A 17,671-nucleotide genomic window follows, 5' to 3' on the forward strand; every position below is an offset into this window, starting at 1 on the left:
TAAGCTGTGCTTACAAATTGATCTTTTGATTTCTTTCAGAAATTTGGGGCAGGTAGACGTCTAGAGAGACTGAGGGCCGACAACAAATTAAGCGGAATTATGTCTGTATCTGCCATTTGATACGTCACAATCGTCATCTGTCCCAGTAAATAACAAAAACTAATTTGGACCACGGCTTTAAGAAACAGAAAACAGAGTCAAATAAAAAGAAAGCACCTTACAGGCCTAGCAGTACAGAATGCATACCTATTAATTTCCAAACTGATTTTTATGTAGATAAGAAAAAAAAAATCAACAAACAAAATTGACTTCACAGCGGTGGTGAAGTTTATATGGCCACTTCAGAAGCACAAATGTCATTCAACTTTGACATTCCTTCACTGTAGACAACAATTAAAACTTACACTGAATTCACGCTTAAGGTCAGCATGTGCTTGCCAGTATTGCACGATGTGCCATAAACGCCGATGTATACTTAACACAAAATCAAATGTACAAATACACATTTCGTAAGGATCTGATCCATGCATTTTTAATCATCTGCCACTCACTATGACTAACTTTAGATAGAAAAAATTACTGTTAATGAACATTATCTATTTAAGGTACTAGGTGATTGACTTTTTAAAATCAATTTCACTTTTAATTAATGAAGACAAATGATGAAATGTAGTAGAAAAGAAACAACAATACAGGTCTTTGGTAAAACTACAAAACATGGGCTCAAGTCCGTTAATGCTGCAAGCAAAAGCCATTGGCAAAGTCCTGTTATTGACTCACTTAGGAGGATATACTGAATGAAATATTAAAGCCAAAAAAAAAAAAAAATCCATTCAAAAACAGAATTTCCTGCCACTCACAATGCTGTCTCATGACCTCGGTGTTCTCACCTGTCACCTGAAGCTTCAGGAAAGACTGAGCTGTGTTGACAGCTACAAGCTGATCTGTGCAATACTCGAGCACTTGTCTGAATTCTGTTCAAGGGTAAATTTTCCCCTCACAATACATAATTGGACAGGTACTAGATCACCACTTTGGTTCATTTTTAGCTTTTCCCACTAGACATCATTAATGTAGTTGGCTTCACAGGCAAAAAAAAGGACCCTGTGAATTAGCTGCACGGTACACTGCTATCCAGTGTGGGTAGGTATGGGGGGGTAAAAAAAAAAAAAAAAAAAAAAAAAACCTTCAATTCATTCAAATAAAAAACAAAACCACACAAAAAAAGGACCATCTACTGTAGTGCAGGTCCTTGACATCATTTTAAGGATTTACAAAAGTACTGAAACCTTGACTCAAATGAATTTACAAGTGAAGAACTCAATTTAAAAAAAAAGAGAAAAAAGTCAAGTTAGAAGCAGAAGACGTTATTCCAGGTTCTGAAATCTGAGCTGTGGATGCACAACGACATTCAAACATCTAAATGTATACAAGAAACTACATTAATACCTTTTCCAGTAGCAGCGAAGCTTGCAGAAGTTATTAAGCCTTAACTACACTAAAATAAGTCAGTACAAATATTCTGGCAGTGTAACACAGTGCGAACAATTTTTTTTTTTGTCCTTTTTTCTTTTTGTGTAGCTGGTTAATATATCGCATAACATGCAATACCAGAAGTGTTTAGCCTGCCTTTTATGCTGTAATATAATCATGAAAATGCTAAAATACCATTAACCTCTCTTTTTCCTCTGAGTTTCTTAATTGTCATCTGTGTGAATGTAAACAACGCATTTTCCCATTTATAAGTAGCAAAAAGTGTACCTGGAGATACATGATTTTCTACTGGTTGTAAAGCAAGAATAAAAGTTTTTTTTTGTTGTTGTTTTTTTAAACACAGTAGAAGGTCATTTGAATTAAGGGAACCTAAGCACAAACCCAACGCAAAGCCCAACCAACAAGTTTACTATGGAAATCTTCACTGACTGCAGAATGATTACAATAAACCCTACTGAACTGTTTAAAAAAAGCATTTTGTAAGTAGCTATATATATTCATGTGGCCTAATTTTTTGCATACTCCCAAATGTTAAACTGAAAATCTAAATTCAAAGACTGAAGCTGCACCAAAAGAGCACCACAACCAAGGAATGAGTGGGTTGAGTGGATAGGTGGAGGGGAGCAGGGAGGTCCATTTCTAAGGGCAAAGTCAGGACACCTCAGGCACTGACAATGTTCGTCTCCAATTATCTTCTGCAGAAATACTTAATGGAATTTGGCCAAATACACTGGCATATACTTATATATACACACATATATAGTCATACACATGTCAATGCCTCTGCAGAGTTAAATACATATTTTGCAGAAAACGCATGCACAAGCTTGGACTACTTGTGCTTGCGCTGACAATTCTACACATAACCTTTTGAACTAAGGCAAGGCACTTTAGAGTTAGAGGCCGATATGTTCTAGACAAGGTCAAGAGGCTAAATTCCTACAATAAAAAAAAAAAAAATTTCACCATTTCAGGCTTATAGCAAATACAATACATGCTTCTCTAATGGACAGGCTATATAAATTTCTACAAAACAAAACTGATTGAATAACAGCCTTAACATGTAGCATGTGCCTTACTGATATTACAGCTGCTGGTTATGCCTAAAATGCAGTTTAAATTTGCACTTATTTGATTGAAATTTTTATAAATCTAGCTATGAAAGTAGAAACTATTAGGTACTTTTTTATGAAATCTTAATATGTAGAACATGCTATGATCTAACAATAGGAAACATGAAATATTCAAATTATGTTTCACAGTATACACAAAAGCTTCAGACATTAGCTTATGTAGAAAAAAAAAAGTATAAATCAAAAAAACAAAAAACAAACAAAATAAAGACAAGAATGCCTACAAAGCAGCTTAAAGCAAATTATATATATATATATATATATATATATATATATATATATATATATATATATATATATATATATATATATATATATATATATATATATATATATATATATATATCCCCTTGAATAAAGTCCCAGGTCAACAAAGTGCTTTTAATAAGAAATCAAACTTCTTCAGAAAGTTGGTCAAAATAATGATGCTTGACTGGCTCCATAAAAAAAAAAAAAAAAAAAAAAAAAAAAAAAAAAAGTTGTTGAAATTTTATTTGGGGTTTAAGAAAACATGACTTTAATTAAAGAGGAGTGCTTTAAATTTACAGCACTGGTGTTTTGAGATTTGCTCAAATTTACCGCTGTTGGTTTAAAAATGACAAACCTTATTAGATGTGAAACATTTTAAAATCTGCATATGAAGTTTTTACTACAGTCATAATCTGGCCAAAAATGAAAGGTTTTCCTCAATAACACTTCTCATAGAGCTGTGTTCAATAATGAAATGTATACTAATTCAGGTAGACACAGAACTGCTGTCTGGTTCTCCACCCTCTTTTTTCCTGATCAGATTTGATTTCCTGACTAATTCAGCTTAAAACAAAGAAGTGATTCCTGGATTAGACATCAGTCACTTTCAGGTGTTTGGCTGTCCGAGTTCTTAAATTGCTCCCAAATGATTTTCTTTATTAAATCTAGATGAATTCCTCTTTAAATAAAGACATAACTGCTTTGAGTTTTGCCCATTTTATGTTTATCATCAGCAGAAAAACCTCAGCCTTTCCTGGCCACTGTGTTTCCATAATTTACACAGAGACTGTGCCACATTTGAGATGCTAACCTGAAATGTCTGTAAAGCTGTTTTGGTTTATATTATTAATGGCTTTATTTTTGTTTCTTTTATTTTTACAGCATGGGACTGTTTTAATCCACATGGGCTGAAATTCAGATTCAGCCTCTGTTTTCTTAGAAAAACAATGTTCTCAAACATTTAATTTACAGTGACAGTGGGGTAAATTTTGGTGTTAGCTTTATACAAATTTAATCAACTTTAAGCATATTAGGCCCCAGTCACACAGGTCTAGAGACTGGTCAGCGGGGAGCTGGCAATTACAGATCACTGGGGAAAAATGAGTACTGCTTGACCAATTGAGTTGAGTTGTTGCTGGAGGTTCCTATATGAAAATGGTTGGAAGGAGGTATACAATGCTGCACAGAATACCTCCTTTTGATTGCGTTCATAGCAGATTGCTGTAGTTGTCTGTGGTTTGCAAGAAAGACACTGACTCGTCTGCAAACACTTGCCAGCTAGTGAAACTGTAATGAGAGCGTTGCAAAGTGTTCACCTTCAGAGTAAAAGCTGCACGTTGATTGCAGCAATCATGCAGAACTTCTATTTTGAAGTGGAATGTTCTTATTTGCATCACACTTGTTCAAATTTCACTACTGCTCAGCGATGTTTGCAAGTGTCTGAAACAATGACAAGGAGGCTTTTGGTGCAGCACCTTCTTTTTGAATGATTTCACCTAGCAACAGCCGGCAACCTTCAGCAACCACTAGTGCATACATGTTTCCCCTAGTGACCAGTGGTTGCCATTGGGTCACTGACCAGTGAAGGTCAAAAGTGAAGATGCTGCCTCTGGAGACAAGAAATTTATTCACATCAAACAATCTAACTGATGTAAAGTGAACATAAAATGAGCAAAAACTACAATGAGTGGAACCCCTGTATGCAATCTGATTCATAATACTATTTGTTCGGTCAGTCAAACATCATTTCATCCTAACAGACACTGCTGTGTAGAAAATGTAATATCTATTAGTAGTTTTTCAAAGGGCTAATCTTTAAATAGTACCTTAAGTAACTATACATCACCACTTCAATATTTTTGTTCTACAGTAGGGACATTCTGTTTTACTAGGTGCACAGTTCTCACAGAGTACATAATGTTGGCAAGGCTGCAGAACAATGCAACGATCATGCTTTTGGCAAACTATACATTTCTTTGACTGAAGCTGATATATTACCTGTTGAGGAAGAAGAGAATGGATATCAGCTGCTTGGGAAAATGCAGTTCATGCAGACTTTTCAAATAATCATGCTTGATGACAAACATGGATCTGACAGTCTGATAAACTGTTTTAAAACTAAACTGATGCTACAAATGAAATGCTGTGTGTGATCTGGGTTTTCTTACCCCATCTATAAGGTCTAGGTCATTACGCAGCTGACTCTGGATGGAGTGAAGCTTAGACAAGGGGAGCTGGTCCAGCTCTCCATAGCTACGTAGAAGAGGTGTTCCAGGGGTGCGACAAAGCGCATCAAAGTCCCCCTGGAGCTCTTTCAGCTTGCGCTCTGTTTCTTCCCATTTCTGTTCTGCCAGCTGCCGCTCTGCCTCTGCCGTTTTTGCTTGCTCCTTTGCCTCGTGAGCATCTTTCTGGCAAGCTTCACAGGCCTGGAACAAAAGCGAATGTTGTATTAAAGTACAAAAAGGAAAATCATTCTGGCACATTCTCAATTTGCACACTTACTTGCTTCACCTGATGCCAGGCCTCCTCAAATTGTTTGATCTTCCTCTTGGCCTCATCCAGCTCTCTGAAAAGGCGGGCCACATCAGCAGTGCTGGTTGTGGAGGTTAGGCTGCTGAAAACTGGAGATGGACTGGGTGAAAAGCTGCCACTTACAAAGTCCCAAATGTTGCTAGCTCCTCCGTTCAAGCCTAGGTGAGTGATGTGTTCAGATAACAGCAATTTAGACTAAATAAAATACACTAGCTTGTGTCACTTTTTACACAAACTATTAGTTATCCTTTCAGCTTCACTACTACACACAGAACTGGATTAAACAGAGAAGTGAAGCTGAATGAAGGGGTAAATGAAAGCAAATGCTTTCCACCTTGATCAGGGCAAAATGTCTAATGTGATCAGCTTACCCAGAGAGTTCTGGGAAGAGGAGGTAGGTGTTCCCAGAAGGCCATGCTCTTGCTTGGCTAGCATGTTTGAAGTTTGATTTTGCTGAGATACAGTCCCTGACAGCAGGGACTGTGACAGAGACTGGGAGAGGGAACTCAGCGGGGAGGTGGAGAGCGATGATGAGGAATTAAAAGAGGATGATCGCACCAAGGAGCCAGGAATGTTGACAGGAGCAGATCCACCAAGCACCCTTTGACCTGAAGGACAAAGCATGCACAGGTGTTCTTTAGAAACACCTATGGAAGCATTTGCAATGAATGGGTGCTTAAAACATATGAAGTGTCTGTACCTGCCATTCCCATACTGTTATCTTGCTCCTCTAACTCCTTATCAAGCGATGCAACATTGATGTCACTAAAGTTGAGGTCCAGTGCGGATCCTGACGGGAAACAAAATAAATCTGACTGAAATTTGACAACAGACTGCAGAGTGACAGTCAGCTCAACCTGTTGTCATTCAGTTTTGCATACACTTACCAATGACAGACTCCACTGTGTTGCTCCCTGGATAGAAAGGAGTGGCTTTTGCATTCATTGTTGATAAGGTGGTGGGTGAAGAACTGTCTGAGCCAATACTAGAGGCCAAGCTTGATGTTATACTGGAGGTAAAGCTTGATGCCAATGGGTTCACCACAGAGAATACAGTATTTTGTGTCTAAAAATGAAAGCACAGTCAGGAGTTTAATTCTGATGTTCTCAATAACAGGATTATGATATAAGTGATTAGTTAAACACAAACCTGTTTTTCTTGGTCCATCAATTTTTGATCCACCTGCCCCTTGTTCTTAATCTGGAAATGATCAAATAACACAGAAACAGTGCACTTCAGTGCTACTATCAATAAAAATTAATGATTTTAATGCACCTGGCCTTGGCTAAGACTTTTATCTTAACAATTTTCCACCTTCGCTGCCCATAGACTCCAGAGCAGTTACAGCTCTTGTTATTGTGATGATTTATGGAGCAACTACCTGCTGACTGATATCCTGTCAGTATTAAGAAAACTGATCATGTTACTTCACTCTGACTTCAACTTGTAGCCGGAGGAAATCCTGAACGCAGGTGACAGTAACATTTCACTGTGAGGAGGAAGTCACTCTTCTGTAACTGCAGCACCAGAAAGCATTAAAATTCCCCTAAGGGGAATTCTTAGCACGGAACTACAGCTTTGCATGATTCACAGTTCAAAAATAATCCCTATTTATCTTACATTTAGTATAGCCTCTCAGTTTATGCACTCTCTGAAAAACACCCATTTAGCTCCTTTTCCCTTCCTTTAAAAAGCAACTTTCTTCTTATTGGCTGCCCTTGGTAAACAAAAATTTTAAACATGGAGGTGCTTCTCTGCTTATATTCAGTCATGATCAACATCATACAGAACAAACCTGTCTGGTTTAGAGCAGTCTGAAGCCTGAGCTTTTTATGAGACTGTAACTATAGGGCAGAAAATGAAAAAAAAAAGCATAAAAAGTCCCCTTTGATATTCTAGAGATTCTTCTTAAATTTAATATACATCATCTCATACATACAATATGTTTGTGATGCGGTGTTTTAAAGAAACCCATGACATGGCAAACAAACTATGAAATATATGGAAAAGTGGCTTAAAGTGGTCAAATTAAAATGACACAGCAAACAATGAATGAGTGAAAAATGGCTGTGATAAAAGTGTAAAGCCCTAAGCTGTGTGTGTGTGTGTGTGTGTGTGTGGGTTATTCTTCCTGAGGCTAGAGAGAGCAGTCTGTGTACCTGATCTTCACGTTCAAAGCCCGGAGCTTTGGGATAGTTAGACGTCAGAGATGAGACACTTGATGTGGTGAGCTCTGAACATAAACTACTATTATTTAAGGATTTGGGCCTGCTGCTGATGGATCCCATTGGGGATAACAAAGTGTCACTTCCTGAGCTTGGCGTTACAGTTGAGCAATTAGAACATGAAACCTGAGAAAGAGAAGTGCACATGGTCTTAATAAAATGATGATTAAAAAAAAAAATGACGACATAAAAACATCACAATGGATGAGCAATGAAGGTAATGACAGAGTTTTCAGATGTTTGAGAGCCAAATCTGCCTAAAATTGTGCCACTGATAAATGAGAAATGAAGAAAGCCTACACTTCCTACTTGTCCGTTGCTACTGGTTGTGCTGGTGGTGGAGTTTCCTCCACTGTTCCACTCAGTGACTGGACACTCTGAATACTGCTGAGAGCCCAGCTGGGACTGTGAACTCGACTGTATCGCTGTTAGCAGTGAGGTCATGGTCTCTTCTGTAGAAGGAATTCCTGAAAAGACAAGCAAAAAAATATAAAGTCTCAAAAAAAATTACTTTTACACATTACTGAGATAGTATTAAGACAAACTTCTGCCTACTTTCTACATGTGCAAATGCACAAAACGGTCCTCTGGGACAGTATCCAGTCTGTCGCATATCATTGCATTTGGTGGATCTGTAGATCTTGGAGAGAGAAGAACAAGATTACAGAGAAATAAAATGAAAATGTGTCTAACTACAGAAAACTGACCACAGCATCAGTCTTATCAACAAAACAATGTAGTGGTTCATATATTAGAGACTGAGGAGCTGAGTGATGTATTCACAGTAATCTGACTGTAATAAATCAGATCTCCGTCTGTCTGTTTCTTTATTGGCAAACTCCTTCTAGACGAGCAGAAGTTGAGCAACCAAACCTAGCACACAGGTATACATTAGGCCCCAGAAGACTCTTATCTGTATCAGATATTATGACATCATTGTGTTACCTAGAAACCACTTAGCAAATGTTTTATTATTTATGTACCTATAGCATATATTTCATGGCATTGACATATGATTTTTACTTACAGGCTGGACTGTTACTCATTATTAGGTCGCCCTAAAAGTTCCTTGAAAACTCTCCAGTTAATGCAGAACGCTGCAGTGAGAGTACCGAGACTAGGAAGATATTTCTCCCATATTTCTTCTCTTTAGTGCCCCCTGTTAGTTTAAAACCCTTCTCCTCACATATAAAATATCCATGACCCTCACTGAGCCTGATTCTGCGGGAGGTTTCTTCATGTTAAATGGAAGTTATTCCTTCCCACTGCCACCACAGGGGGTCGTGATTGTTGAGGTGACTGTTGTTGTGAGCTGGCTCTACATAAACAAAGCTGAAATGAATCTATATCCACAAAAGTTGAATTATGAATGATATGACACCATCATGGTGCCATGGTGCACAAACAGGGCATGCACTATTGTAGAATGGGCATGTACTAGTAATGAAAATGTGCAATAATTTTATTACCATAATTTTCAAGTTCTTTTCTAATATTGATTTTTTTAAAAAAAAAAAGGATAATATTAAGCTGTCTGTGAAGAAATTATTATATGACACTAAAAAGTGAGAGATTTAAAAAAAGAAAAAAGAAAAAAAAAGGACTGCTCTAACAGGAAACTCAGCAGCTTTAAAACTCAGCAGAAAACCTTCCTGTGCAAAATGCCTCCCAGGGTAACGGGTAAGACATGAATAAACAACTGAATGGTACAGAAGATTAGTGGGGACTTTATACCTGGAAGCCCTGCAACACTTCATCATAAACATAAACCACATGAAAACTTATATCCAAGGGTGAAGGGAAAAAAAAAGTATACCCCTGCAGAGATTGAATAAGCAGAAGAAAATGAATGGATGGATACTCCTGCAGAGTTCTGGGAAGTTCTTACTATGAAGTGATGAGACTAAAGTGGAATGACGTGGGCTCACTGTGCATCATTTGTCATTTTGTTTTCACTCAAAGCTTGAAAAACTCACTGCGATTAAACAAACTTCACTCACCTCTGGATGAAACTGCTGTTCAGTGCGAGAATGGCAATACTGGCAACTGTCTCCACTTTCACACTTTGAGGGCTCGCCCCATTCATCACCGTGCTTCACATTAGGGCAAGGAGTTGACCTGCGTTCAGAGGAAGCAGCTTTAACATTTTATAATTAGAAGCCTTCATATTTTATCTTATACTGAATCAGAGCTCACCTGTACTTGAACTTTCGAGGATTTCGCCTCCGATCTCTACTGTTGTGGTAGTGGGGGCAAGCATAGCCCTGTCTGCATAGTCTGGGGGGCTTAGTACACTGATCTGTTTTATAATTGGCTAAAACAAATGTGGTATCTGCAAAAAGAGGTATCCAAGATTACTTTCATTTGCTTAGCATTCAATGCAACAATTGGCATGGAAGTTTGGTTTTCTCACCTTGCCACCTGGGATCTTCTGTCAGAGTTTTTTCAATCATAGCTTGGCTGGCTAGCACACCAGGCTGCAAATCAGGAATACCTTCCCCAGATCCCAACTGTCCATTCTGGAGGGCCTCTTGTGCTTGGATCTCTCTGTGCACAAAATCCAAATAATTTGTATTTCTTTATTCATTTTACCTCAAAAAAAGCAAAACACTCTTGAACTTAAGAGCTTTGTTAAAGGAAACTTTGGAAAACAATGAAACAGTATAAGGAGAACTTTCTCTCCAAGCCTACACTCATAACCAATCAAAACCAAGGTTCTCTCAAACTTCTATCAAAAAATTGCTTTTTCTGACACTCACTAATACTGTACAGACAAATGCAAAGAGACATCATTTCATGGACTAACTGTATATAGAATATCTTAACATCTACAGGCCAATGTATAAGCAAAAGCAGAAGAAGCAGAAGCTGCAAACATATGGCCTGTGGGCCAGAAATGGGTCGCTAAAGGATCGAATAAGAATGATGGGGTGTATTACAGGGATTTTGAGGAAGTTGTGCCAGGAAGCACTGAGAATGAAAGTAGTTCTCTGAACTGGTAATTTTATCCAAGTCAGAGGTCTGAACCATTGTCACTTATACAAAGACAGACCACATGATAACCAAGGAGCTGCGCCCACACATTTCTTTCATCGACAACAGTAGCATTTCTTTGTAATGTCAGCATAGTCAGTGCTGGGGAAAAAAAAAAAAAAAAAAAAGGGACGTGATGAAGGTTTTTTCCCCTTAATATAGCTTAGGCTGTCAGTTTCTAAATGACTAGTTCATTAAATGTTGATATTACACCCACTCATACAAACACTGACTCTTCAGGCTCAGTAAAACATGTTTATCTAGTATTAAGTGTTCTGTACTTTTCAGAAATGCATTGAGCCTAGTTTAAAAAATAAACAAATAAATAAAATTCACATAACAAACCAACCCACAAAAAACAGTTATTGTGTACTGCAGCTGTTTAATGTACTCTATGTCTAAATGGGCTAATTTGTAAAGTGCTTTGGCAAGCTCTGAGTGAAAAGTTTGGCAGGCATAAAAGAGGCCACTATTTGCTTTGCATGTCACCTGATATCATAGACTGGAGGTCGGAGATCATGTGGCCCATGAGCAAAAGCACAGTGGAGGCCATTCTTCACACAATGCCCTCGAGCGTCTGTCTCATGGATACAAGTGCCAGTCTTGTAATATCGTAGATGGTACTTGCGCTCTGTGTCACCAGTGGTCCGGTGTAAATATGGGCAGCTAAGAAAACAAAGAAAACATTTACAATTTTCCCAAATAACATTGTCACCCTCTTAAAATAATGCTCCAAGTCATTTTTTAATCAAAGTTTTATTTTTTGCCTAAATCATCATATTTGATGTTTCGTTCAGTTTTTTGTCTTTTCTGGAAAAAAACAAACAAACAAACAAAAAAAAACAACTTAGGCCAATATTTTAAAAGGGGGACAATCTATGAACAGAAATTATTTGGCATGACAATGAAATAATACACATACCTAAATATATAAACACAAGTACAACAACTTTAAAATGCATCATCCTTCTTTGGGTATTAAAGTTAAGGCTCTGACATTAGGTCTAAACAATTCCCTATTAAAGCATAAGGGCTGTAAAGTGAAGGAGTTCTCATAGCTGCACACATTTTTACCTGCAGGATTCAGGAACTGTGAATGCAAGGCCTTGTAAATGACCAATCCCCATTTTGAGTTTTTACAGGTTTTAAAATGGTAACTTTGCAGGCCAGTGAGTTACACTTTATTTTAACCTTGAAGAGACGCATTTTCTTGATCTAAATGTTACAATCTATGTACCAAGCTCACAGCTTGCAACACACAAGATAAAGATTTTCAAGCTTAAAAGCAGAGATTATCAGCAGTTCAAAAGCCTGCATGTCTGATGGTATGGGGTCATATTAGTACTTCTGGAACTGGCAGCCTGTACGTCTGTAAATGTACCATCAAAGCTGAAAAGTATAGTCTGGTTTTAGAACAACATATGCTTCCATCCAGATAACCTTTTTCAGGGAGGGCCTTGCATATTTCAGCAAGACAATGTTAAACCGCATACTGTTACAGCACCATGACTTTGTAGTAGAACAATCCGGGCGCTGAACTGGCCTGCCTGCAGTCCAGACTTTTCACCACTTGAAAACATCAGTTGCATGATTAAACAAAAAATACAACAAAGATGACCCAGGCCTATATCCCACATCAGCCATAAATGGAACAACATTCTTCTCCCAAAAGTCCAGCAACTGGTCTTCTCAATTCCTTCCTAGACATTTTTGGACTGTTAACAGTCCAAAAACCAAATGCATTGCATTTGTTTTTTTTTTTACACTTTACATAGCACCCCAACTTTATTTGAAACTGGGGTTGTGTGTGTGTGTGTGAGAGAGATTGAAACATCCTGCTCTTGAAAACAACTCATCACTGAACACAGAGCTCCATTAACTGAAAAAACACCACTAGTTCTACTACAAAACAATATTAGGTATCGGATGAACACTTGCCAGTGATAATAGCCATGCCTGTTTGCAAATGGTGCTGATAATAATTCACTGAAATTCACAGCCCAGCACAATGCCGGGCAATCAACCGCTGGCTAGAACCCTGATAAAGGTGGTTCAGCCCCACCTGATGATATGAAAGAGGACTTATCAATGACTTTCTTTATAGTGGTTCCTAAATGTCTTGTTTATTTTCATGGTTCCAAACCACTTTTTTTTTAAAAAATAATTTGCCATATTTTATTTGCATGGCATATCCTTTATTAATGACCTTAGTCATTTTTCTTTCATTGTTTTTTTAAACATTTTATTTTAGGGGGAAGCTTTTATACACATTAAGCAATTTCATTGTATTTTTTATTTCTTGTTTTAAAGTGTCCCTTGTAGTGGATGTGTGTGACATTGGATGGGGAAAAAACTATTGACAATCTTCCTGTTTAAAGTGTCAAATGAAGTACACAGGTTTTCTATTGGCCACAGCCCATTTCAGAGACAATGACTGCCTTTAAACCACATGACCAAAACATCCAGCCCATCCTCGCTGGTGCTTCATTAGTGGATTGTGGAGCTTAAACAACTTCACACTCCATGTTATCCAACATGCACCTTGGAAGTAGGTGAAGTTGTGCTAGAAACCTCTATTCTGTTGCCACAATGCACGGCTGACACACTAGCAATGCCTCCAAATATGCAGAGCAAATAAGCTTCTTGAATAAACCAAATTTTCCTTTCTTGAGCAGCAACAGTTGCTATAGCAACACATAAGGTCATGCAAAAATAGCTTCCATTAGGAGAGGAGGAATTGTAAGGATTGAATTCTTTCCATTAGTTTAATCATTTCATTTCTTTTTTTTTGGTTTTCATTTCTATCAGGCACTCAATTAAATGCTCCATCATAATTTCCTGTCATACAGAGAGGCTGCTGTCTTTATATAACTACTTGCTGCAAGTTATTGCACTATTATTGGGAACACCATTGCAACCCTTTAGCAGTTCAATATTTTAACTTTCACCTCACCGAGGAGCACAGCCCTTCAACACCCCCCATCACCACTCCTGAGACAACCCACAAAATATTCAACACACAAAAGTACACATGTTGTGTAATCAATAATCACATATGAAACTGTAAATGGGACACTATGGGGTAAATGTGCATTCTGAAAATATGACACTGGGAATATAAATAAATGGTGAGTCAAATTACACAGCCTTTAGATGGAAACAATAGTACTGAAAGTAAGTTTAATACTGGAGGGCAGAGCCAACCAGCCATGTAGTCAAGGACAAAGAGGTTCACTCTTGTGCTACACAAAGGGCGACTCCAATCACTAATGTTGCTATCAGGCTTGTTGACTTTTATCAACACATTGGCAAACAAGACAAAATTTAACAATGTCAGCGGCCATTTTTTAATTCATCTGTTGTGTCCCATAATTTTGCATTGGCTAAATGTTCAAAGATAGTGAAAAGGAGCTAAAAATACTTTAAAAGAGCTCAGTTATTTATTACAAAGAATGAACAAAATTACAAAAAAAAGAAATTGAAAAGCACCAGTATCAGCATCAGCCAAAGCGTTCCAGTGATCATCAATAATGGACCAGAATTCCACAATTGATGCATCTCTCACTGCAATTCCACACCTCTAACATGTTGACAAAAGATAAATGCTGCTTCGCCAAGCAACTACCAATTAAATCATGTTTTCTTTAGAGAATAAATAAGCTGCAAGAGCTGAAAAGACTCAGAATTCACTCCTAATATGGACTTACATAAAAACACAACTTCAGTCCCATCTGTAGAGAAGAGACCTAAAAACCAGAGCCTGACCGAGAAATATGGGTTCACCCATTTATGACTTGATACCAAAAAAAAACAATGTTAACAATTACATTTTGTCCTTTTCAATATAAGATATTTTATGTATACATTTATATAAAGAATTTTGGCCAATATAAAACAATATTGGAAAATTTTCCTTCCTTAAAATCAGATTCAGACTAGGACTGCATGATTCTGGCCCAAATAACTATCAAGATACTTTCATTTTCACATCTGTATTGTGTGAATTCCTGCTAACGCACAAATCTTTGCATCAAAACAGAACTGTCCCCTTTATTCACTTAAATTCAGTGCAGCTATAACAAGAAAAATATAAATAAACTTTCCAAACACAAAATTAAATCAACAAAGAATGGCTATCATCCTTACATTGTGCAATGTTCTTGATAATTAAAACATCTTTGCAGATAAATAAGCTGTTTATTCACCTAACCAAAGTGCACCGTTTGAAGCAAAATATAAGCCTTTGACACCTTTCATTGTACCTGCATGACGGATGTGACTAAAACAGCTGTGAGATCCCTCTCTATTCCCCCTGCAAAGTTTTGCATATAGCACAGGTACTGGCCACTTTGGAAAAGTAACTGTGTGAGGGGCTAACATATCTTTTGTCCACTATGTTGACCATTTTCATGCACACGTATCTTTGGCCGAAAGGAATGTGTTCGCTTTGGTGATTTCAGCGAGTCTTTGTAAACTGGATGAATACACCGATGTGCTGCGCAGAATCACTTTGAAGATGTTTGAGCTAATGCTGCACGATTTTTCTTGGCCTTCATCATACTGCAGTTAGTAGTGTGTTTTCAGGTGGTTGAATAAGTTAGTTGTGCTTCTTTATGGTGCAGACACAACTAGAACAAATGCAACAAGTGCTGCAGACTTACTGCATTTGTTAACACCTGTCCTAAATCCAAAGTATTTCCAAACAGTGGACGATGATCCACTTCTAAAAATGAACTCTTCACCTTCGGCTGTGCAAGACATTTGATTTTTGTCTCGATGGTCTGTTATTTGTAGTATATCACTGCAGTCCAGTACATTCAGGAAACTTAAAGCTGCGTGGTGCAGGGAGCAGCTGTGATTGTTGCTAAATAGGGCTTGATTTGCTTTTGCTTTGCATTCTATTGGCAGAGAACGCATTTTCAACATAGACTGATCATCTTCATTTAATCGTGGAAAGATAAAATTATGATTGAGATTAAAATTAAATTGAATGTGGAGCTCCACATCAGACTGAAGTTGGGCTCTAACACAAACACAAAACAATGGTCCATTTTTTTAAATAAAAGGTTTTAATATTAAATAATTAGGCATGACAAATTGTGAAATTCTGGGCCAATATCAATACTGCTGTTTAAAATAAAAATTCATCTATTATCCAGTGCTGACACCAGTATTTTTTTTTTGTTGCTTGTTTTATTGCTATTTATCCCCCCTTTCATACCAGGGAAACAAACAAATCTTCATTATACACAAATAATGTAAGTGCTTTAAAGCCTTTCAGGAAGGTCATTTTGATCATCTAGCCAGAAAACTGACGGGACATAACATATAAGCATGGACCGCTGCCTTTGGAAAATCTTGTCATCTTATATGCTCACAGGCAATTATGCCCAAATCAGATACTGGTGGGCAGCTAACATCTTTCTTTAGCGTTCAAAATAAAGGAGCTACACTTTTGCGAAGTTTGTTACCGTCTTTGTAAATCTCAAAATACAGGAATAAAAATCAGCTTTAGCAAAGGAAAATAGATAAAACCACACAAATCTGGCTAAAAAAAAAAAAAACATTTCAAGAGTAAACTGAGATATGACATACACGCTTCTCATCCCAAACATCTCTCAGACGTGAACAGCTGCATCAGGACACACTACCCCCATGTAGCTGCAATGACTGAATTTGCGGTACTTACTCATCTCCATCTGGACAGATGCCTGTAGTCTCGTCGTACTTCGTGCAGTAAACGTCGGGGCTGTAGTTGAAAGTCCCGTCTCTTCTTCGTATGGGCCGCCTTCGTCGCTGGTTGAGAAAATGCCAATGAAAGCACGTAAAGGGTCTGTGCTGCGTACACTTGTGCTGGAGGAACAACGGGCACTGCTCTGTCCTGAACTCCTTCAAGTATCTGAAACAAGCAGGACAAACACAAAGCTGCAGTCAGGAAGCGGGATTTAAACGGCTATCCGCTTGCAAGTAAGAGCTAAGCAAAGAAAAAAAAGTTCAGCGTTGAGTCGTGTTGCAGCCTACTATACATTTTGGGTCACTAGCGTTAGCTCAATATGCTGAGTGAGAACTACGCATGTTTTTTGCCGTAAGGCTGGTACAGAGCGCCTGAGCGTACGTCTACAAATGTGCGTAGCAAGAGGGAACTCAAAATAAGGCCGAGCTATTTACAAGCGGACTGGTTAGCGAGTTCCTGGCTAATCATTTAGCGGACCAAGTTGACGGTGTAATATTAACCAGACCTATCAAAACCCTTCATCAACGACGCGAAACAGTTCCAAACGATCCCGCTAACGGTTGGCTAGCCAGTTGGGTGATTTAAGATGTCAGAGTTTCCTGTAGTGGCGCAGATATCGTTAGCTTACAGTCGTTGTCTGCTATGTAACGTTAGGTAGTCACAAAGCCAGGAAAAGCACCATGTTTTTAACGCACGCACAGGAGTTGAGGAATGCTGGAAATACACGCGAACAAAGGTGCGCGTGCAAAGGAGCATTTTCGGCAGCGAGCGATTTTGTTGTTTCTTTGCAGCAGCTTTACTCACGTATAGTGGGTAGGTTTCTCGGTTTGAGGAGACGCATTGGCCGCCGTTTTCGAAACCGACGGCATTTTCAGTCAAAACAATGAATTGCGCATGCGCACGGATCTGTTGCTCCCGTGCATGCATGTTCGCCCGCACGCCAGCGCACTGCAAACACCAAACACGGCCGCCAGGGGTCACTGTAAACACGGGACTGTTACACTTCTCACTATCTCGTTCACGTGCCTTTATGTTACGCCTCATGCCACAATACCTGGATTTATGTTTATTTTTCGCGCTCATTTTTAGTCATTGAGATGTTTCATGTTATTTCACTCCTGTATATTTTTTTTCCCCTAGTGAGTTATTTTGTTCTATCATATTTTATTGCCTTTATTTTATTGTCTGGCTTTATTGTTATAGGTTGTGTTCAATGTTTTGGCTGCTTTGAAACAATAATTTCCCGACTTTTGGGAGAAATAATGGCTGCC

General features: G+C 38.1%; 1 protein-coding gene across 3 annotated transcripts; it reads right to left on the minus strand.

The window, feature by feature from the left end:
• Positions 1–3,113: 3,113 nt before the first annotated feature.
• On the minus strand, positions 3,114–17,328 carry unkl (unk like zinc finger). 3 transcript variants are annotated; one of them, XM_030735928.1, is made up of 16 exons: positions 17,205–17,328; positions 16,356–16,565; positions 11,156–11,332; positions 10,047–10,180; positions 9,830–9,965; positions 9,634–9,751; positions 8,189–8,273; positions 7,943–8,100; positions 7,568–7,759; positions 6,558–6,608; positions 6,296–6,473; positions 6,109–6,219; positions 5,780–6,016; positions 5,379–5,566; positions 5,045–5,302; positions 3,114–4,874 (listed from the first exon to the last, which is right to left on the minus strand). In XM_030735928.1, the coding sequence occupies exons 1-16, from the start codon at positions 17,267–17,269 to the stop codon at positions 4,719–4,721; spliced, it is 2,454 nt and encodes an 817-aa protein (XP_030591788.1). In that variant the 5' UTR covers positions 17,270–17,328; the 3' UTR covers positions 3,114–4,718. The 3 variants fall into 3 exon arrangements, with proteins under 3 accessions (XP_030591788.1, XP_030591789.1, XP_030591787.1); XM_030735929.1 differs by having other exon boundaries at positions 6,109–6,198; positions 7,934–8,100; XM_030735927.1 differs by having other exon boundaries at positions 7,934–8,100.
• Positions 17,329–17,671: the final 343 nt, after the last annotated feature.

The sequence above is a fragment of the Archocentrus centrarchus genome, chromosome 8 (genome assembly GCF_007364275.1).
Source record: "Archocentrus centrarchus isolate MPI-CPG fArcCen1 chromosome 8, fArcCen1, whole genome shotgun sequence".
Classification (NCBI taxonomy): domain Eukaryota; kingdom Metazoa; phylum Chordata; class Actinopteri; order Cichliformes; family Cichlidae; genus Archocentrus; species Archocentrus centrarchus.

Coding starts and splice junctions, on each gene's coding strand:
- unkl (XM_030735927.1), bottom strand. CDS start 17,269: ATGCCGTCGGTTTCGAAAACGGCGGCCAATGCGTCTCCTCAAACCGAG. Junction 9,966..10,046: donor AGAAGATCCCAGGTGGCAAG/GTGAGAAAACCA, acceptor CTCTTTTTGCAG/ATACCACATTTGTTTTAGCC. Junction 6,220..6,295: donor CACAGTGGAGTCTGTCATTG/GTAAGTGTATGC, acceptor AATTTCAGTCAG/ATTTATTTTGTTTCCCGTCA.